At 41.8% G+C, this 20,753-nt stretch overlaps 4 protein-coding genes and 4 non-coding genes across 8 annotated transcripts; 1 reads left to right on the top strand and 7 right to left on the bottom strand.

The window, feature by feature from the left end:
• Positions 1–2,772: 2,772 nt before the first annotated feature.
• rabggtb (Rab geranylgeranyltransferase subunit beta) lies at positions 2,773–7,433 on the bottom strand. The gene is made up of 9 exons (XM_061694141.1): positions 7,065–7,433; positions 6,688–6,795; positions 5,220–5,417; positions 5,035–5,140; positions 4,459–4,511; positions 4,263–4,373; positions 3,993–4,118; positions 3,297–3,446; positions 2,773–3,229 (listed from the first exon to the last, which is right to left on the bottom strand). The coding sequence occupies exons 1-9, from the start codon at positions 7,065–7,067 to the stop codon at positions 3,089–3,091; spliced, it is 996 nt and encodes a 331-aa protein (XP_061550125.1). The 5' UTR covers positions 7,068–7,433; the 3' UTR covers positions 2,773–3,088.
• Positions 7,434–8,789: 1,356 nt separating this feature from the next.
• LOC133412047 (gastrula zinc finger protein xFG20-1-like) lies at positions 8,790–10,957 on the top strand. Its single transcript, XM_061695060.1, has 2 exons — positions 8,790–9,089; positions 9,604–10,957. The coding sequence occupies exons 1-2, from the start codon at positions 8,912–8,914 to the stop codon at positions 10,575–10,577; spliced, it is 1,152 nt and encodes a 383-aa protein (XP_061551044.1). The 5' UTR covers positions 8,790–8,911; the 3' UTR covers positions 10,578–10,957.
• Positions 10,958–11,123: 166 nt separating this feature from the next.
• Positions 11,124–16,584, bottom strand: acadm (acyl-CoA dehydrogenase medium chain). Its single transcript, XM_061695059.1, has 12 exons — positions 16,496–16,584; positions 16,114–16,228; positions 14,436–14,533; positions 14,285–14,354; positions 14,112–14,212; positions 13,927–14,007; positions 13,436–13,566; positions 13,248–13,356; positions 12,515–12,655; positions 12,329–12,424; positions 11,955–12,203; positions 11,124–11,579 (listed from the first exon to the last, which is right to left on the bottom strand). Exons 1-12 carry the CDS (start codon positions 16,508–16,510, stop codon positions 11,508–11,510), a joined length of 1,278 nt encoding a protein of 425 aa, XP_061551043.1. The 5' UTR covers positions 16,511–16,584; the 3' UTR covers positions 11,124–11,507.
• Positions 16,585–17,781: 1,197 nt separating this feature from the next.
• On the bottom strand, positions 17,782–20,632 carry rps8a (ribosomal protein S8a). The gene is made up of 6 exons (XM_061693824.1): positions 20,586–20,632; positions 19,735–19,841; positions 19,426–19,525; positions 19,068–19,243; positions 18,742–18,871; positions 17,782–17,929 (listed from the first exon to the last, which is right to left on the bottom strand). The coding sequence occupies exons 1-6, from the start codon at positions 20,587–20,589 to the stop codon at positions 17,820–17,822; spliced, it is 627 nt and encodes a 208-aa protein (XP_061549808.1). The 5' UTR covers positions 20,590–20,632; the 3' UTR covers positions 17,782–17,819.
• Positions 18,961–19,029, bottom strand: LOC133412171 (small nucleolar RNA SNORD38). Its single transcript, XR_009769745.1, has one exon. It is a non-coding gene; the product is annotated as a small nucleolar RNA SNORD38 (small nucleolar RNA).
• On the bottom strand, positions 19,315–19,383 carry LOC133412172 (small nucleolar RNA SNORD38). Its single transcript, XR_009769746.1, has one exon. It is a non-coding gene; the product is annotated as a small nucleolar RNA SNORD38 (small nucleolar RNA).
• LOC133412173 (small nucleolar RNA SNORD46) lies at positions 19,597–19,704 on the bottom strand. Its single transcript, XR_009769747.1, has one exon. It is a non-coding gene; the product is annotated as a small nucleolar RNA SNORD46 (small nucleolar RNA).
• On the bottom strand, positions 19,921–19,998 carry LOC133412170 (small nucleolar RNA SNORD55/SNORD39). The gene has a single exon (XR_009769744.1). It is a non-coding gene; the product is annotated as a small nucleolar RNA SNORD55/SNORD39 (small nucleolar RNA).
• Positions 20,633–20,753: the final 121 nt, after the last annotated feature.

The following is a 20,753-nucleotide window of genomic DNA, read 5'->3' as shown; positions in this document are numbered from 1 at the left end:
TTTCAAATCCTACCGTAATTTAAACCCTAATTTGAAACCCTACCCCGGTTTAAAACCCTAATTTAGAACCCTAACCTTGTCTTAAAGCCCTAATTTGAAACCCCAACCCTGGTTTAAACTCTAATTTGAACCCCTAACCCTCGTTTGAAATCCCAATTCAAAACCCTACCTTGGCGTTGAAACTAAATTTGGATGCCTAACATTAATGTGGAACCCTGATATAAAATCCTACCCTAGTTTAAAGCCCTAATTTGAAACCCTAACCCTGGTTTAAACCCTAATTTGAACCCCTAACCCTCTTTTGAAATCCCAATTCAAAACCCTACCTTGGCGTTAAAACTAAATTTGGATCCCTAACATTAATTTGGAACCCTAATATGAAATCCTATCCTAGTTTAAACCCTAATTTGAAACCCTACCCTGGCTTGAAGCCCTAATTTTAAACCCTAACCCTATTTTGAAACCCAAATTCAAAACTCTACCTTGGCTTTAAACCTAAATTTGCAACCCTAACACTTATTTGAAATCCTGGCCTGGTTTAAACCCTAATTTGAAACCCTACGCTTGTCTTGAAACCCTAATTTGGAACCCTAGCCCTAGTTTGCACACCTAATTTAAAATCCTACCCTGTTTTAAAAGCCTAATCTGAACCCATACCCTGATTTTAACCCCTAATTTGGAGCGCTAACCTTGTCTTCAAGCCCTAATTTGGAAACCCTACCCAGGTTTAAACCCTAATTTGAAACTCTACCCTGGTTTTACAACCCTAATTTGGAACCCTAACCTTTACATTAAACCCTAATATGAACCCCAAACCCAGGTTGGAAAGCATAACCTTGTCTTAAAACCCCAATTTAAAACCACAATCGTGATTTCAAACCCTGTTTTGGAGCACTAATCTTGCCTTCTAACCCTACCAGTAATTTGAAACCTTACCTCTGCCCTGAAACCCTAATTTGAACCCCTAACCCTCATGCTGGCCACTTTCAAGTAGTGTTCTTGGATTCACCACTCGCTAGTTTGTTACCTTTCGTTAGAGCACTCTTGAATTGCTGTATTGTAGCATAGAGACAACAAGAGGGATGGCTCTCTGTAATCGCCGGTGTTTGTCCATGGCAAACAAAGCGAAAGAGGACATCCATCCTACCCTCCCTCCCTTCAATATCTTGCATCCACCATCACTCACGGCTCCCCTTACAACTTCCTCTTCGTCTTCTGCTTCCTCGCTCACTAATGAGAGCCGTTGGGCTTTGGCAGCCGCAAACAACCGACGAGAACACACAAACAGTACACGGTCTACAAATATATAAGAACAAGCAATGAGTAGTCAGTGGTGCGTCCCAAACTCGTCAAAGCTCAACGCTGCAATTACTGCACGTCGTCATGTCGCTGACGCCTGGTGATCGGACAGCCTCGTCGTCTGATTGACAAGGACAACAGTAGCGGGCAATTTATTAGCCGTTAATTAGCTAGGCCCCAATGCATTAGTCCTCTTGTGCTATTATTACTGTCAGCAACGTGAAAACAAACAATCAGCCAGTAGGCCTACTGCCGTGACTGCAGGAAAGCCCCGTTTTTCGCAGAAACCCCTGCTTGTTGGTGGTATACCGAAATTTCAAATTTAATTTTCTCGTGGCAATTATAATGAGCTGTACAGCTCTACAATGAGTAGGAATGGACAAAAAAGTCCATTACTGCCCAGTTGCCCAGTACTACCATGATAATGCCCATTAGTAATGTACAATATTACCAATAATCTCTATTGCTACCATGACTGTGCCAACTGGTATCATTACTATCCATCACTACCATGACTATGTCCAGTATTACCATACTACCATGATAGCATCATCACAAATATCCAGTAGTATCATTGCTATGCCCATAAATACCATGACTACCATTACTATGTCCATAACGATGTCTGTTACTAACATGACTGCCTATTATTACCCGTACTATGTACAGTATAACCATTACTACTCATTCTGCCCAATACTACCATGATTCTGTCCAGAATAGAGGTGCAACAATTAATCGAATACTTGACAATTAATCAATTATGAAACTCATCAACTATTTTGATGATCGATTAATCGTTGAGGCATTGAAATTGTCCAAATCCTCTTGATTTCAGCCTCTCAAGCCTTGACAGTAAATATTCTCCAATTTCTGTAGTAAAAGCAGACTGATTTGTGTTTGATCAAAATAAGAGATTTGCAAGCGTCTGCTTTTTCTGTGGAAAACAATAATCGATGTCTTTGCCTATTTTCTGACAAGTACCAAACCAGGAACTCAGTTTATGATTGTGCATTTTCTGCACTATTTGAAATAATGTCGTTTTAAATATAGGGATGGAAATAATTGTTTGTATTCATTGTAAAAATAATCAACATATTAATCAATTACTAATCGTTAGTTGCAGCCAGAGTCCAGTGTTACCATTGTCTATTACTACCACAATTATGTCTACTAGAATCAATACTATGCCCAGTACTACCGTCACTGTTTATTACTATCACTACTATGTCCATAATTGTGGCTATTGCGGCCATTACTATGTCCAGTACTACAATTACTGTCCAATACAACCACTACTATGGGCATTGACATACAATTACTATGGCCAGTTGTAACATTAAATGTCCATAACTACAGTATGTCCAAATGTGCCCCCCTAGTGCAGTATGGGGGTATTACATGTAGGATGGCGTATTTAGAAAGGAAACAATCCTATCTTCCGGTACATGACGGAACAGAAGCAAAACTCCCTGAGGAGAACATCTGAGATTTATTGCTAAATAAAACAAATAAGTTACATATTCATATTCACACTAAATGATTTTGGACAAAAGACAAGATAAAATGGGGCGCTCAGGTCACATTTCATCATTTAAGTAACCATATAATCTGCGTCGGTCAGCTGCTTTTAGGTAAGGTGACAGAAACAAGTCCTAGTGTGTTGTAGGATTTAAATAAAGTTTCATGATAAGTTTCCTCTTAAACTAATCATCAGACCAAGTCGCCGCATACAGGAATGTTCACTGTGCGAGTATAAGTCGCTAGCACAGGTTAGCATCAAATAGGGCTAGCTGAGGAGCTCCGGCTTCAGGCCGAGCCTCTGCAGCACGTCCTCGGGCATGCACAGCACGGGATTCACCGCCTTGATCTTCTCGTCGCCCAGCAGGGAGAGGCCGGCGATTCCGAACAGCGTGTGGAAAGGGTCCACCTGCGCACAAGAAAGCGAGTTAGCGATGATGATGATGCGTCGGAAGGGTTGCCGCTTTTGCGCACACCATGTCGCCCGGCCGGTCGGCGAAGCCTCCCGTCTCCTCGTCCTGGCAGGCCAGGATGAAGGAGCGCAGCTTGTCCTTGTCGATCCAGTGGATCTTGCCGATGATCCGGAGGGAAGCCAGAACCCACCAGGAGTAGCAAACGTCAGGAAGCTGAAATAGACCAAAACATTTTGAACGTACTTCAACTATTTTTACTACTTTTTATTTTATTACCCAATCGACAGATCCAAATATTATACAGTATTGACAAACACAAATAGTTGTTAAATATTTTTTACAATTTTCTATTTTATTAATGGTAAGTTTTTCATACATTTTAATAATAAAACACACTTTTCATTTAAAAAAATAAAACCTATCCTTTTAATTACTTAAAAATAGTTTTTCTTTCAAATACATTTTTTTTTATACCACAATACGTTGGGCGGGGGGTAGAATTTCCTATCATTCAATATTAGCTGGTCTATTAAGGGTTGACCATATGTTTATTACTGAGAACTATTTTTTTTTTTTAATATTTTGACCCCTTCGTGTAGCTAATTAAGCAAAATATTACGAACGGCTCTTAAGGGTCATTATCTTGTGTATACATACCTAATCAGGTGTCTGTAAGTGGACATTTAACAAACCTATGTCAAGTCTAAAAGCAGATTATAAAAGATGACGATGCAAGAGCGACACGTCGAGGAAGCGAACCTTTTCGGGGCGCCCGTTGAGGCCCCCCGACGGCAGCTGCCTCTCACAGAGCCACCACCCCAGCAGGTCGGCGTTGAGCTGGTGCAGCTGGCCCGTCAGCGACAGGAAGCCAGTGCAGCAGTAAATCTGGGAAAACCGGATGCTCCGCTTACAGACTGTTTCATAATGTTTGTCAACAACAGGCGACGGAATACTTCCGGTTGGCAGGAAAGTGATTGACTAGCGCTTGCTTGAACTGAAATTGACGGCAGGAGTGAGGAGATCGCTTACCTGACCGGCGTGAGACTCTGAGCCGGGCCTGCAGCCGAAACCGCCGTCGAAGTTCATACAGGACAAGACGAACTCCACCGCCTTGTCCACATCGATGGCGTCCATCTTGCCCTTTTTGAGGGGAGCAGAGAGATGGCCGCCATTTTATGTTTGAGGACTTGTGCTTGCTAAAGAAGGTTAGCATAAAAATACACACCAGCAATGAAAGGGTGGCCACTGCACAGAAGCAAAATCTTGTGTCGATTTCTCCTGTGGAGGTAAAATAAATGAAAACTTCCGTCCTCAGACAAGGCTTTCACAAGTTCCTGAATGTTCCAAAATGTTTTCCCAGGGAAGCTGTAATGAGGTCAACTAAACACAACCTGCTCTCATGACAGGTGTCAAGCAGGTGAATATGTTGCTACTGCAGCAATCTGGAGCAGATCCAGATGAAAAATCTTTTTTTACAGCTTTTACATTAGCGTGTGTCATACTCAAGACTCAAACTAATTTGAAACTTGAACCCTGTCTTGAAAACCTAGTTTGAAACCCAAACCTTGCCTCCAAACCCTAGTAATTTGACATGCCAACACTGGTCTTGTCCATAACTAACGTTTGACACCGTCTTGAATCCCCAATTTCAAATCGTAATCTTGTCTCTGAAACTCTAATCCTGAGCTCAACCCATACTTTGATATCCTAACTGTACTAATCATATTGTTCCAATGTTTCCCTGAGTGAATAAGCCATGCCAATTCCTTTGATGATTGTTTCCAAACGACAGGTCCCGTACCCCATTTGTCTCCTGCAAAGGAGCCGTCGTCCTGCTGCAGCCCTTTGACGTACTCCACCACTTTGTCTACGTCCAAAGCATCCACACAGTCGTACAAGCACAGAATCTGCCGAGGAGGGGGAAAGCGGTGAGACCATAGAGTCAACGTGACGCAGGATATGCCGTGCGTGTGTGCGTCCCGTCACCTGCACGGCGCTGAGTGTGTAGAGCAGGTGCGGGTCGTGGCCGATGCTGGCGCTGACGCCGCCGCACTCGTGCTGACACGCCGTAATGAAGTCCACGATCTCCTGGCGGTTCATGCGGGGCAGCTGAGACATCAGGTCCATCACCGTCAGACCCCAGTAGATGCCGCTCATGCGCAGGTACTCGGACAGCGTGTACTCCTGCGCACGCACAGCCACAATATTTCCTCAAATAGTGGCCTCGACTCAAATGGTTGGCCTGCTCCAATCAGTCTGTGACATGCACTTAAGAAAAATAAATGCCTGCCTCAACTAGCCTGTCTTGAGATCCTAATTTGAAACACTAAGTAGAAACCCTAACCCAGTATGGAAGGCCTCATTTGAAACCCCAAATCTGACTTGAAACCCTAATTTGAAACCTTAACTATACATTGAAACAGCTATTTTGGAATGCTAACTAGGGATGGGCGAGTACCAATACCAGGTAACAGTATCAAGCCTACCTCCCTTATGTCAAAGAATCAGGTACTGGTAAAGTCTGCCCTTACCAGCCACTGACACTTAAGGCAAACAAACAAACAAATACATAAATCTGACATTGAGAAAGTCCTCGTCACCAGTAGCTGGCACTACACTGTACACGGTTTGACACATCAGCGAATCATAATGTGTGTCAGAAAGAAAGAAAGAAAGAAAGAAAGAAAGGTCTTTGTTCACAATTATAAGTACTTGTGTAAATTTAAATGTTATGTTTCAAAACTTGTGGTATCAGTACTCAGTATTGGTGAGTACCCAAGAGTGAATACTCATACTGGTATCGGTTTGTATAAAAGTGGTATCGAATTTACCTAAGCCTTTACTCAAACCCTAATTTGAAATCCCAACTGTGGTTTGAAACCCTAATGCTGGCTTGGAACCCTAATTTGAAACATTAGCCATGATTTAAAATCCTAATTTGAAACACTAACCTTGTCTTAAAACTATGGCTGCAACTAACGATTATATTAATTATTATTATTATATTAACTCAATTAATCTGTCGATTATGTTTTGATTAATCGATGAATCGGATTTTGAAGAACATCTTTTTTTACTTCCATCACTTTATTTTAAAAGAGGACATTATTTCAAACTGACAGTGCATAAAATGCACAAACATACATTTATTATAATTTCGTTACTGCTTTGGTCTGTTTGCAATTGTCTATAATCATTCTGCTTTCATGGAAAACTACAGAAATGGGAGAATATTTACTGCTGCGAGGCTGAAATTATGATGATTTGAAAAGCTGTCAGTTAAACAATGTCTCCAAATGATCAATTAAAAAATATATAATTTATCAATTGAAAACCTAAATTAAAACCCTAACTCAAAACCTTGATTTGATTTTGAACCAAGATTATTTTGTGCCACGAATGCTGGAGTTTTTCTGCCACGCCACCTATGAAATAAATCGCGTATAATACTCACATAGTCGTCCTTTTTGGAGCCGTATGCAACGATGTAGTCTGCATGTTTGTCCAGCAGAAGAGTGTGGGGGGCGTCAGGGCTAATGAAGACGTCTTTCACTTGCGTACCCTGACATTAAAACACACGAGAAACGTTTACGGTGTACAGCATCGCTGCAGTATAAAAATGTTCTGCTCGAGCATTTCATTGTGAAAACACAGTTAATGAACTAGCGCTACATGCTAGCCCAAATGCTAACCATGTTTAGCTGCCGCCTTCGCTTCAATTTACGAGGGCCGAATTGGATTCAACGGAGCAATACGGACGCGTACTTTGATTTCAGCAACATGTCACCATTAAAACTTTACGAGAAGATAGACAGATAAATGCTGTTTTACCATGCTGAAAATTGACGCATGATCATACTTCGGCGTCCTGTTCTTCTTCGATGATTGTCAACAGCGGTGACAGGCAGGCGGAAAGACGGGAGGCACTTTGCTGCCACCTCCAGATTGGAGAACGAAGTGCATGTGACGTTGTGTTAAACAAAATGCCACCGGGCAAATAATGATTATACAATACTGTACTTTACGTATACGCTTTGAACTAACACTGTCTTTAAACCCTAATGCCGACTTGAAACCCTAACCATGGCCTGAAACCCTAATCCTGACTTCAGTAGGTGGCGATTATGCACCTAAACGCCATTTTCCGACCGCCATTAAAACTGCGGTCAAGACAGCCTCCACTCGTAAAGTAGCAGTCAAACCAGCAGCCCCTAATTTTGTTCATACGAGGCATTACGGTAATAGGTCGCCAACTCGTGACGAAAGTCACTTTCAAAATAAAAGCTTCCCAATAATACGGACGTCAATGCTCTTCGGTTAAGGAATGCAACCAGCAAAGTTCATTTGAATCTTGAGATTTAAAAATGTAGTTGATTTTATATTTTATGAAAAATAAATGGTAAATGGACTGCACTTATATAGGGCTTTATCTACACCATCACAGTGCCCAAAGCGCCTGACAAAGCCTCACATTCACATACACACACATTCATAAACCAATGGGCGACTGCTGCCATGCGAGGCGGTGCCAGGCCCACTGGGAGCAAATTAGGCTTCAGTGTCTTGCCCAAGGACACTTCGACATGCGGACAGTCGTAGCAGGGATTCGAACCTGTTCTACCTACTGAGCCAAAGCCACCCTAAAATAATTAATAATTAAAGTCCCCTGAAATATGCATATTTCACTGTCACTTTTATTTTGAAATGCCAGATCCGATTTGGTTGGGACCTCTTTTGTTGGAGACCTGGGGTGGTGTAGTGGCCCCCAGAACTGGACCGGTGTTGCGATATCTCATAGATTTTTTTTTAAATGAATATTTTAAATCAGTGAACTATGCAGGGTTGAGGGAACTTTTATTTTGAAATGCCCACATCAGATTTGGGTGGGACCTCTTTTGTTGGAGACCTGGGATTGAGTCGTGCCCCCAGAACTGGACCGGTGTTGTGATAGCTCAGATTTTTTTTTTAACAGATTTTTTTTCAGTCATGGGTAATGACAACAAAATATGCAGTTTTCTTATACTTTTATTTTGAAATACAATATCAGATCTTCATCAAACCTCTTTTAGTGGAGTCCTTGGTGGTCTGTCACACAGATCTGGATTTGTCTTGCGATACCAATGGGATTATGTTGGGGTGGTTTAGGCTCGGTAGGTAGAACAGGTTCGAATCCCTGCTACGACTGTCCGCATGTCGAAGTGTCCTTGGGCAAGACACTGAACCCTAATTTCCTCCCAGTGGGCCTGGCAGAGCCTCGCATGGCAGCAGTCCCCCATTGGTTTATGAATGTGTGTGTGAATGTGAGGCTTTGTCAGGCGCTTTGGGCACGATGATGGTGTAGATAAAGCGCTATATAAGTGCAGACCATTTATTTTTCATAATATATCAAATAAACTACATTTTTTTAATGCATCTCAAGAGTCAATTATATTAACCTTGCAAGTTGCATTCCTTAACCGAAGAGCATTGACGTCCGTATGATTGGGAGGCTTTTATTTTGAAGGTGGTTTTCGTCGCGAGTTGGCGTTTTATTACCGTAATGCCTGGTATGAACAAAATTAGGGGCGGCTGGCTTGACTGCTACTTTACGAGTGGAGGCTGGCTTGACCGCAGTCCATTAAACACCACGAAGAAAAAGTCAGTGTAGTCGTTGAGGTGCAGCTGTAGTCGACGTCAAAATGTTGAAAGAATTGGTGAGGGAGCGACTCATTGCGGCCGCCGATGAAATCTTCGGACTGTTTGAAAAGACGATAGCGTCGTACGAGGAGGAACTTTGCCGAGCGAGAGAGGAGAACGAGCAACAAAGACAACAACTGGAAGCAGTTTGCAAGACTCAAATTGTGCTACGCGTCGAAGGTCGGTTCACTCAACTTCTACTTACTGTTTACAACAGTTCATTTATTTTACAGAACGCCCCTATGTATAAATATGGAAGAGGACGTTCCCCCCCAGCTCCTACAAATAACTTAAAACTAGCGATCATGCACAACAATAATGGCCGACATGTTAGTTTCCCAACCAGCCAATCGGAACGTTACCTAGATGTCATATGACTATAGAAATAGTACTTAGAAAAACCCTGAATTAACGTCAAAAGTCTCGCTGCAGCATTTTTTTTTAACCAGCCGCTAATATCAATATCAGATAATAACAGCAGAGCTTTTAATTGGCCCAAAGCTCAAGTAAGGAGGAGGAGAATTAGTTTGGCGCGCTGGCATGCATTTCTTTTTCTTTCTTTTTTTTTGTACGGGCTTTTTAAAATGATACAACATAAGTTAGTGCAAATTATTTTGTAGACACCCCCGAGCCATGGCTCGGGAACCCCAGTTTGGGAACTTATGATCTAGACTGTGCTTACGTTGCCTTGTAGATGTCCAGCAGTTGATTGGTCACCCCCCTCAGCAGCAGTTGCAGAGTTCCTGTTTGGATGAGGAGCATCCACAGCCCCCCTGTGTTAATGAGGAAGATCCACAGCCTCTCCATGTGAAGGAGGAAGAGGAGGATCCAGAGCCCCTCCATGTTAAGGATGAAGAGGCGGCTGATGTCAGCAATTTACCACTGACTGGATTTTCTACGCAGAGTGAAAATGAGGCAGAGCTGTCACAGCTTCCTCCTCGCAGTCCAAGTGGAGACCACCGTGGAGGGCCGCCATTGGAAGACCTCTTTGCTCCACTGTCAGACAGCGACAACATGGAAGAAACCTATAGCAGCGTTGTAGAGTGGAAAGGTCAGAAGAAGAAGACTAAGCAAAAGCGTCAAAAATGTTTCGCCTGCTCAGTTTGCGGTGAAAGATTTGTTAGAAGACAAAACATGCTTAGACACAAGAGAACCCACGTGGGGGGGAAATCTTTCTCTCAAAAGCCCCTTTTTACAGCACACCGGGGAAAACACACGGACGAAAGACATTTCAGGTGCCCAGTGTGTGGTAAAACATTCAAACAAAAGTCAAGGTCAGTATCACATATGAGAATGCACACTGGAGAAAAACCCTATAGTTGCTCAGTTTGCGGTAAAACATTCTCTCGAAAAGACAGCATTGGAATGCACATGAGAACCCACACGGGAGAAAAACCTTTCGCTTGCACAGTATGTGGGAAGACATTCACTCATAAGTCAAACACTGTAATGCACATGAGAACGCACACGGGAGAAAAACCATTTAGTTGCTCAAATTGTGGGCAAGCCTTCCATCAAAAGTCACACCTGGAGTCACACATGAGAACATACACAGGAAAAAAGTCCTTTTGTTGCTCAGTGTGTGGCAATCGCTTTACTTGTAGGCCGGCTTTCACGACACACATACGGACACACAACACAGAGGGTGTGTTTGATGCTGCAAAGTGACCAAGGCTCTCAATTGTTGTATATTCACACTGGAGTGAGGATCTAGGAGCTACCACAGAGAAGCTGTTGTCAAGGAAACTGGGAAAGTCCACTCATTATATTAAAAAAAACTTTTTTTTACCGGCATTACCAGATAACTAGCAACCCTTTATTGCTGTGTGATTTTTTTTGTCAATGTCTTTGTCTCAAAGTGTTCTGTCAATTGACTGTCTGTTGTCGTACTAGAGCGGCTGCAAATACCGGAGACAAATTCCTTGTGTTTTTTGGACATAGTTGGCAAAAAAAAAAGAGGATTCTGATAACAGCTCTGCATATGTAATGGTCTGCTGCGAGAGACTGAACTAATACATAAATCAAGTTTTATTAAACAGGTTTTTGGATTTGCCATTTTTCAAGTTATATTATGTGTTTCACATATTGTATAAATGAGTTTCCTCATTAAAATCCCCCCCCCCAAAAAAAGCGCTAAAAGTAAGAGTGTGAACAGAACAAAACCGATTTTCTGTGTGCCTTTAATGGGTGTGGCCTGCAGTACATGTTATCAGATTCACCAGTTAGTCTGAGTGGAGTGGCAGCAATACAATGAAACCCTATTTATGAACTTCACCTAAAAATGTTTTTGTTAAAGAAAGCTTTATTTGCACAAGTTGTATATGGTAATGGGCACATTTGTAGCAAAACAATGCAGACATGATCCCCCCCCCCCTACAACATTTGTACATACGATTTTCATAATTCAACTCACATTCTGGTGCCGCATGTGTATGTCATTTGCGTTAAGTACTGAAAAAAAGTCAAGCGTTACAACAGTATGAACTTCCCATCTGAATTCCACATAGAAAGGCAATCAGGCGATGATGACAAGGCAAATTATATGCAAGGTCAATACTTTATTTTCATACACTTATACAAAAATTTTATTCAACAGGTTCATTTCTTGGCCTTTGCTAGGTGTTCACGGGCCACAATGAGCCTTTGGATCTGAGCAGTGCCTTCGTAAATCTACGAAAGAAAGCAGCAAATGTTACAAAGCATTGCAAAAGTACAGATGTGTTTCAAAAAATAAATAGACCCTGGTAGAGGAAGTACTTATTCATCTCCTTAAGTAAAAGTACAGACTGCAATTTACATGACTACAAAATGTAATTTTTACTGTCAATTATGCCAGTTTTGATTACTTGTCATAAAAAAAAAACTGACAGTAGTTTCACTCTTAAAAGTAATAAGCTAAATTTGACAACCTAATGAGTATAGTTATTTTCAAACTTAGGAAGTTAAAAGTAGTCAAATAGACACCTGGGAGAAAAAAAATGAAGTACCATGAAGTATTTGTTACCTCCCACCGCTGCAAAACAAATTGCACGCAGCCACACCCACCTGGTAGATCTTGGCGTCGCGCATCAGCTTCTCCACCGGGTACTCGCTGTTAAAGCCGTTGCCACCAAACACCTGCACGGCGTCCGAGGCCACCTGATTGGCAATGTCGCCGGAGAAGGCCTTGGCGATGGAGGCGTAATATGTGTTGCGCCGGCCGCGGTCCACCTCCCAGGCGGCACGCTGGTACGCCATGCGCGCCAGCTCCACCTTCATCGCCATCTCGGCGAGCAGGAAAGAGACGGCCTGGTGCTGCCAAAAAAAGAGAAGATATCCTTTTACACTGCTGGTAAAATGCTGTTTAGTATGTCACGGTAATTATGCTTTATAGGGGCTACAAGAAAGTATACACCATTAAATAACCCTTAGGAACAAACCTCAGCAATCACTTTGCCAAACGTTTTCCTCTCCAGAGCGTAAGCGGTGGCTTCATCGAGGGCCCTCTGAGCCAGCCCAGTGGCTCCAGCTGCCACCTGTGTAACAATCAGCAAGTCTAATTAGCTAAATGGAAGAAAGAAAGAAAAAAACACACACCCACGTGGCTTGGGCGTAATGTGACTTACAGGAGGCCGGGTCTTGTCGAAGGCCCCCATGGCGATCTTGAACCCAGCCCCCTCGCCGAGCAGGATGTTCTCCTTCGGGATCCTCACATCCTCAAACGTGATGCCTCGTGTGTCAGAACACCTCTGGCCCATGTTCATTTCCTGCAGTTGGCAGAGGGGGAAGCACTATTTGAGCTAAAGTACATTTTATATTAAAAATCTCATAGCACACCAAATAAAAATGTCACAGAAAGTGTGTATACTGAAATAATTGACAATTCTGTTGTCTGAATAGCAACGGGGGGGGGGGGGGAATACATCTTTTGCATATTTTTGGGTGCAACTAATTATTAGCAGTTACTCACTGCTGTTTTTGTCCTTTGGTAAAAGCAATAAATATTACCTTGGCGCCATCTGGTGGCAACATTGTGCCAATGAACTGTTCAAGTGAGTTGGTGACTCATTTAGAGTAAACAATAGTTGTCCATTGTCACCATCTATTACAGTTCAGTATCGACCTTTTTAGACCTGTTAAGTGCAATGCAATTCTTTATCCTTTGTGTAGTTTGAAGAATTGAGACCGGAGAGCTTTATGGGAAAAATTGCATAAGTCTCCTTGTAACATTAATTTTAACCAATTTCAAACAAACTATTTCAGGGTATTCAGTGTACAAACAAAGTGCATAAATGAAGACCTCTTCCCATTCGCAGTTGCATAAATAAAAACTGGTTAAATGGCAAGCCAACATCTTACCTTCCTTCCTATTTGAACTCCAGGTGTGTCCGCATCCAAAATGAAGCCGGTGAAAGCCTTATTGGTGGGACATTTGGGATCAGGGTTCGTGCGCGCCAGCAGGAAGTACCTGGGAACAGAAGACGACAATCTAGATAGAAGTACCTTCGGATGATCACAACTTCATAGCTTATGTGCTCAATACAAACCAGTTGGCTTTGCCACCATTTGTGATCCACATCTTCTGGCCGTTGACCACGTACTCGTCGCCCGTCTTCACCGCTCGTGTTTTGACACCCGCCACATCTGATCCCGCTCCAGGCTCTGTGACGCAGTATGCCTGCGACACAACAATGTGCACAAGCTTAAAAAAGGTATACAACGGTAAATTGAAAATTCAAGTCTTCAGCGCAGAGATCTAAGGAGTTTAATTGAAAGTGGGGTTGGCTTTTTCTTTGGGATTTATGTGATGCCAACATGGATCGATATGAAATTGACTCATCACTGTATTGGCCATTAAGACATTGTTCCCCTATTATCTAAATTGTAGCAAAACTCAGTCACCCACATAAAAACTAGTTGCAAAACCCTTGCGTTGCTCAGTGTGCAGCAAGCCCATGAGATTCTATTGTAGACTACATTCATTCAGGGAAAAACTTCCAAAAGATTTTTATTTATTTTTTTAAATGAAGGTACTTGCACACATGAGAGGCTCCTCTGTCATCCTCCCTAGGTATTTCTTCTTCTGCACCTCATTGCCAGCAATTATAACAGGCATTTGCTGTAAGGCACAGAGAGTCTTAATCACCAGCTTCATTATTCAAACAACACATTTAACTGGAAATATTTGGCTGGGAATGAGCAGACATGCTCAAGAGCTCTTACGCCAAGAGAGTTCGCCTCGATGGCAGTTTGCACTCCCGTGCAACCGTAGGCCAGCTCCTCCGTGATGAGGCAGTTGTCGAAGATGGACAAGCCCATTCCACCTTATTAAAATAAAAAAAAATAAAAAATCAGTTAAAAAAAAAAAATGCTGTAAATTCACTATTCAAACTTACCATACTGCTCTGCAATGTGACCGTTCATCAGACCAAGCTCCCAAGCTTTCTTGATGATAGGTACTGGGTACTGCAAAAAGAAATACAAATCAAGTCAAACTGTAATGTTACAGACCATATTACACACCACATCGTTTAGGAGAAGACTCACCTCCCCGGTTTTGTCATACTGTGCCGCATGTGGGAGAATTTCCTCACGTGCAAACTTGCGAGCTAGCTGCTGGAACTCTCGCTGTTGATCTGTTAGCTCTGCGTGATGGAGACAGCAAAAAGATTGTTAAAAATATATATTTTCTACTGGGCAACTGATTTTTTGATGCATTAATAAGAACAATGATTTATTGTTTCAGCAAATAAAGTAAAAATAAACAAATGCCACATAAATATGAATTCTACAAGTTGCTTCTGACCAAGCAATTTGATTGGACAAGGAGTGAGCAATGATATGCATATGCAGTACAACAGCACTGGGACCTTTAACTTTACATATCAACCCACCCCACAGGTATTAAGAATACATTGAGCTGCTTTATCAGTAGTCAGTGGAAAGCTAACATTACTGTGGGTTGTTAAAAACTCAATGTCGCAAAGATGAACCTTTTCTCAGAAATAACATTTGATTTAAAGCATGAAGTCTTCAGAGGAGGATGAAGGCAAGGAGAGAAGCCAGCGATGTCACTGCAAACCTCCAGGTGTGCTCATATGATTAAGTGTGCAAACTCAGCCAAGCGGCAAGCCAGTGGAATAATTGTCCCACTTGCACCATTCAAGTGAAACAAGCTTCGTTTAATTTTTTTTGGTCAACATTAACAAAGTTTCAGCTAGTTATATGTCACGCTGACAGCTAATGCCACCCACCGTTTGCCAAACTGAATAACTGATTATGTCATAAATGGTTGTCACTTAACTTAAATAGCACTTGGAGAAATTTAATTTCCTGCAGTCTTGTGCATATGAACGAGTTCCAGTCACAAAAATATATACAGTAGTATAGCACTCCCGCGTGTGATTTTTTTTTTTTTTTTAAATGTACAAATAATTGTTAAAACAAGTTTAGTTCCCGAATCTCAATTAAGCATGTGCGTGTAAATAAATAAATTAAAAAAACTTCCAGCCCTTCACTCTCTACTCAACTCAGTACCTCACACCTTGAGACAATTTGATTATACTTTCCTTTTAGAATGCTCCATTACACCAGAAACATAACGGTACAATTTACAATATAGTTTATTGAATTATGACTGGTGTATCATTACATTTTACAGTGGAGCAGCCAATTCACGAAACTAGCTTATTTACATTTATTTCAACAGTCGTGGCTAGCCACATATTTTTTTGTGCTTTAGTATGCACATTTAGCATGCAGGAGGTGTAGCGTTTTATTCGCTCTTGTTGCACATGTGAAGCAGTTAGTAAAAGAGAGATGAGCCAATGGGAAACATGGTAAATCTTTTTTTTAAGATGCATTTTTCCAAACTTAAAGCATATGCAAGCCTTAATTTTAAGAGCAAGTTTGAAATGACAAATTGTTTTTTTGGAAGGGGGGGGGGGTATAGCTTGGGATACCTATTTTTACTATTCATCTACACTTGGGCTGAGTTTTATTATCTTATTAATTCAAATTTTGACACGGTCCATTTTCCCCCTGATGTGTTGCCTTTTCCTGAAATTACTTTCTTCAGGCTTCCGATTGGCTAAGCGGTTTCCTAGTTGTCTCATCCCAACCGTGGCTGGACAAATGTATTTCTTAATTAACCAATCAAATCAAGTAACAAAAAGTGGATAAACACGCTTCGTTTAAATTAAGCGAAGATGTTGAGACTACCAACCAAACGAGAAGCCGGTTGCCGCTGCAGAGTGCCCGCCTGAAGTTCCTGCTTCTGTGGCCGCGGCACTGGAGCTCTGGAGCCGGGCGACACCGCAGCGCATCCCCGCTCGAAGTACCTGGAAGTGGTGGTATTCACACTTCAGTCCAGTACTATTGAAACCATCACTGCAGTAGGTCAGGTGTCGCGAATACACTTATCGGAACACATTCCAACGTCAAACAGCCTTAAAACAGACGTTAAAAACAAGCTAACGTTAACCTACTTCGTTAGCTCGCATGTGTGGGCACAAGTTAGCCACCTTTATTTGACTCAAAGTGACCGAATGTGTTGGTTGGACTAATATACACATTAGCAACGTTTCAAAAACATGATAGCCACTCACCCTATTCAAGAGCATTACCGCTGCTTCAATTCAAGACAAGTATCCGACTGCTCTGCCCTACTCGAATATGAAGCCACGCTTGGCCAATCACGGCGGCGCATTCAGTCACGTGATCCACGGTGGCCCTGCAGAGTGAACTTTACCCTAGTACTGCGGTCCTGTTACCTAATGTTTTACACCCTTCAAGTGTCTTTTGTAGCACGTTCCATGCGGCCAGCACAAACCGGGGGATTAGAGGGGGCCACGTTTGTTGTGAATTTAGTGGTGAATGATTATGACAAATGTAAGGTGAGCAAAAATATCAGACTTACGATATGGCTCATATTTCTATTATTGCTAAACACAGGGTAACAGTGTTTTTCATGATGGATAGATAGATATAGTCATAATTCCAATAAGGTGCATAATGATTAGTGTGGAAGAGTTGAGGGATGTGATATTAGGGTTTCCCTCCCAGGGTGGAATTAAAAGGCCGCATGCATGGCATGGGGAAAAGGAAGGATTTTGCCAGTTTGTCAGGAGAGCAGGGCTGTGACAGCTGCCTGTCACTCAAGCTGCTCCCCTGCCTGGAGATGGTGGCGTGCAGCGGATGCCGTGGATTGTCCATAACGCTGTCCATCTCTGTGCCCACAACAGAGCCTGCCTTGCTCCTCAGTTATTCAGTAGGTGTAGTCGTCAAACGCCTCAAAAGTAATTTTCATTGTAGTTATACATGAAAAATGTAAGATTTTTGCGAATGCAACAAATACACCCACAACCTCAGTGAGGCATAGAAACTGGATGGATATTACAAGACCCTAGATAATGTAAATGCTCATGATTTTTATTCTTGCAACACCAATGCTAATTGCAGTGTGATAACCATAGAACTCGGTGGTAGCTCAGTACAATGCGCCATAGTTGTTACACTTAATGTTAAAATGGAATTAAAAGTAACCTTCAAATAAGTATTTAAATGTTTGTTATAGTTTATACACCTTTAAGGGAGTTTGAACAATTAAACGTTGCCTGTATAGTTTGGTTTCACAGCAACACTTTTTTTAAAAATATGCTGATATTGGGTAGAATCCTGCATCTCCAAAACAATCACTTTCAGGAAAACAAAAATATGTAGAGCATCTACATTGCATGGTCAATGAGAGCATGAGATGCTCAACACTTTATATTGGCCAATAATTTGTAAAAGAAAATAAATAAACAAGACAATGTAAAAAATATGAAAAGGACCAAATTTGGAGAAAAAATTTTCACCAACTCAGAGTAAGCACCATGACAAACTTGAGACATTTGTTAGATTTTTTTTTTTTATTGGCGTATCAAACATTTATTTGCCTTTCTTGGCCTTGATTTTCCTCAGGTAGAACTCCAGTTCCTTGCCCTCCAGGATGTAGCCGTCTGCTCGTCCACACTGGCCTGGTCTGGAGGCAATGCAGCCTGCAAGCAGGAAGAAGACCGTGGATTTAAAATTGACTTCCTGTTCCCTTTCAGCCATTCAAGTACATCACTTGATTTAGACATTTCAAGAACAATAACTACAATATGACATCACTTCAAAGTGGACAGGGATGTTTTTTTAATAACTCAACTGTAGAAAATGCCTTTTAAGTACAGTAATGAGGGACATACATACTATCCATACACATTTTAAAATCAGTATACCCCAAATAATGAAATACCAATTCCCTGTATGTTCACATGTTGTTTCCACATGGAATAAATTCAGGGATATACAGAACTTCTGTATTAATAGTATTTTTCCAAACAGGCCACATTAGTGGCAACAGTTTAAATCTGCAGCCTTTTCTCACTGTACTGATTGCAACATTTATCAAATTACTCTAGGTTAATACAACTTAATACAGTCGTTAAATTCAGTACCTTTTAATTGTAGTTAATAATACTAAAAGCTGACCATAAAGGACGGTTTTCCCACGCTTGGCAAACTTTTCTTTAAACTCTTAGCAGCTTTTGAGCCACTCTGCATAAAGTAGCACTTCTGTCTTTCAAAATCAGCTTTACAGGTGTCACGTTTGCTGCAGTAAATATTTCTATCGCAACACTGCACCGGTTATCTTTTTAATCGCCTATAGGAGGTATGGAGGTTGTTTGTAACATTTTGATGACTCGTAGATTTACAAGGGCTCTATTTGGGTGGAAATTCTTGTCATGTACAGACAGCCACTTTAATAATAGCACTTTGCATTTAAAAACGAGTACTAGACCTAATTAAGCCCCCTCGGACTCACCAAGCAGTTTTCCCTGCTGAAACTGCTCCTCCAAGAGCGGGCTGATCTTGGCCGTCTTTTTACGCTCATCATACTTCTTCTGGGTCTTTTTGGACCTCTTCTTGTTCAGGACCTCTTCCTCCTCAGGAGTCTATAGTACAAGGGTTGGGGACATTTTAGCTCTAAAGCGTATAAATCAGACAGCTGCCACGTTAAACATGTCAGGGTGGATGACAGTTCTTTCTCTGAGTCTTCAGTAGCATCACTTTCATTCAGTAGCAGAACTGGACAAAGTTATCTTCACAGAAAGACGACACTTATTTGGCAGTCAAACCTGGGTCACTCACCAGCTTGGCGCCCTTCTTGCGTCCAAGAGGAGTGGCGTAGTGAGCCTCATACCACTGCCTGTAGGGGAGGCTGTCAATTAGCACGATGCAGTTCTTCACCAGGGTCTTGGTTCGGACCAGCTCATTGTTGGAGGCGTTGTAGACCACGTCGATGATCCTGGTTTTGCGTGTGCAGCCTGAGCAAAAAGAAACGCACCGATTTATTTCACCTGACTTATGATAAATTGGTGTTCCCGTTGTGTAATGGGTTCTCAGAGTCTAAACTATCAGCACTTGCATTCAGTAGCAGAACTGGACAAAGTTATCTTCATTGAACATCTCCGGAAACCTTGAGAACAGTCTTGGATTGGACACTTACACTCAGAGCCCCATGAGAAGTTGCCAACGTCCAGCCTCAGGGCACGATACTTCTTGTTCCCACCACGGACCCTCACGGTGTGGATACGGCGAGCACCGATCTTGACGGGAAAAAAAAGTTTTGTTAACCTTCAACAACATCTGCAGTCAACCAGTCCTCATTTATTTAATATGCGTGTCAGTGTAACTATGACAAGGCCTAGCACGGGTAGGTCCAAAGCTTTGCACCAAAACGGTACAAATAAGACCTACCTAAGGTCCGTTTTTCATCACTCACGCAAAATTATGAGAAACAACATTTGGCGCTTACCTTTGTGTTTGCTGGAGGTCGCCCGAGTTCATACTTCCTCTTCTTGTGGTAGGGCTTTCGTTTGCCACCGGTCTTGCGGCGTTTGTGCCAGTTGTCCCTTGAGATACCTGGGAAATGATTTTTTTTAAAACTGAAAGATTGGCAAACATATCTGTATATGAACACTGCGCATTATCAGGTTATGCTTGAGCAATCAGTTCTCCAAGGTAGGTTGTCCACATTGTATATTTGGACTCTGCATTAAAAGTTTCATCATGTCACTCAAGCAGTCATGAGACGATTTTATGTATTAACAGCATTGCACTAGGTAAACAGACTTTGGTAATGTTAGCAGCAAACAGCAAATGTTGAAAAAAGACGAGTATAAGTGAAAATTGGTTGAATTCCACTTTTCATCCTAACATAAAAAAAATACACGTCATATTCAAAATAAGCTATTTGACTCGACACGAGCAGCCTAGCGGATAATGCTAACAGTGACTTCAACATCACCTGGTAAATTTTAGCAACTTATTACCAGTCTCTACGTGACAATAACCCCTACAACGTCATCAAAACAACAACAAAAATACCTTAGCTTCTCCCAAAAACAAAATCACGCGTGCTCCGCCGTAATTCGGCGTCAAGAGCTCGAGATATGGCTAGCGAGGAGCCATCTTGGAGCATTTCACACATCCACTGAAAACGACTTCCTTCAAACATTGTAGGAGGCCCGCGCGTAATCAAGTTGAAAACGCATCGACTCCATCTATGTTTAGCCTTAATATATTTGTAAGCAAGGTCAGCATTCCTGGGATATAAAGACAGATGGCCAAGGATTCTCCCTCCAACCCGAGCATCAAAACACGTACCCATTCTCAGGCGCCGGCTTGAAAGAGGACCCGCAAGGGATTATGGGAAAGTTTCAAGCCATGTGTTCTCGCGAGAACACATATCTCAACGAGGTTTGAAGTTTGTTATGAAGTAGACAAAGAAAAATTAAATTTTCTGCACATTATACAGTATATTCTTTAATAATT

Source organism: Phycodurus eques, chromosome 13 (genome assembly GCF_024500275.1).
Source record: "Phycodurus eques isolate BA_2022a chromosome 13, UOR_Pequ_1.1, whole genome shotgun sequence".
In the NCBI taxonomy this organism is placed as follows: Eukaryota; Metazoa; Chordata; class Actinopteri; order Syngnathiformes; family Syngnathidae; genus Phycodurus; species Phycodurus eques.
This window is presented reverse-complemented; position numbering and strand designations above follow the sequence as displayed.

Coding starts and splice junctions, on each gene's coding strand:
- rabggtb (XM_061694141.1), bottom strand. Junction 5,418..6,687: donor GCTCCAAAAAGGACGACTAT/GTGAGTATTATA, acceptor GTGCGTGCGCAG/GAGTACACGCTGTCCGAGTA. Junction 5,141..5,219: donor ACACACTCAGCGCCGTGCAG/GTGACGGGACGC, acceptor CCTCCTCGGCAG/ATTCTGTGCTTGTACGACTG.
- LOC133412047 (XM_061695060.1), top strand. CDS start 8,912: ATGTTGAAAGAATTGGTGAGGGAGCGACTCATTGCGGCCGCCGATGAA. Junction 9,090..9,603: donor AATTGTGCTACGCGTCGAAG/GTCGGTTCACTC, acceptor GTTGCCTTGTAG/ATGTCCAGCAGTTGATTGGT.
- acadm (XM_061695059.1), bottom strand. Junction 14,355..14,435: donor AGTATGACAAAACCGGGGAG/GTGAGTCTTCTC, acceptor TTCTTTTTGCAG/TACCCAGTACCTATCATCAA. Junction 12,425..12,514: donor TCGACAAGACCCGGCCTCCT/GTAAGTCACATT, acceptor ATTGTTACACAG/GTGGCAGCTGGAGCCACTGG.
- rps8a (XM_061693824.1), bottom strand. Junction 19,526..19,734: donor GACCTCCAGCAAACACAAAG/GTAAGCGCCAAA, acceptor TTTCCCGTCAAG/ATCGGTGCTCGCCGTATCCA. Junction 18,872..19,067: donor GCAAGAAGGGCGCCAAGCTG/GTGAGTGACCCA, acceptor CTTGTACTATAG/ACTCCTGAGGAGGAAGAGGT.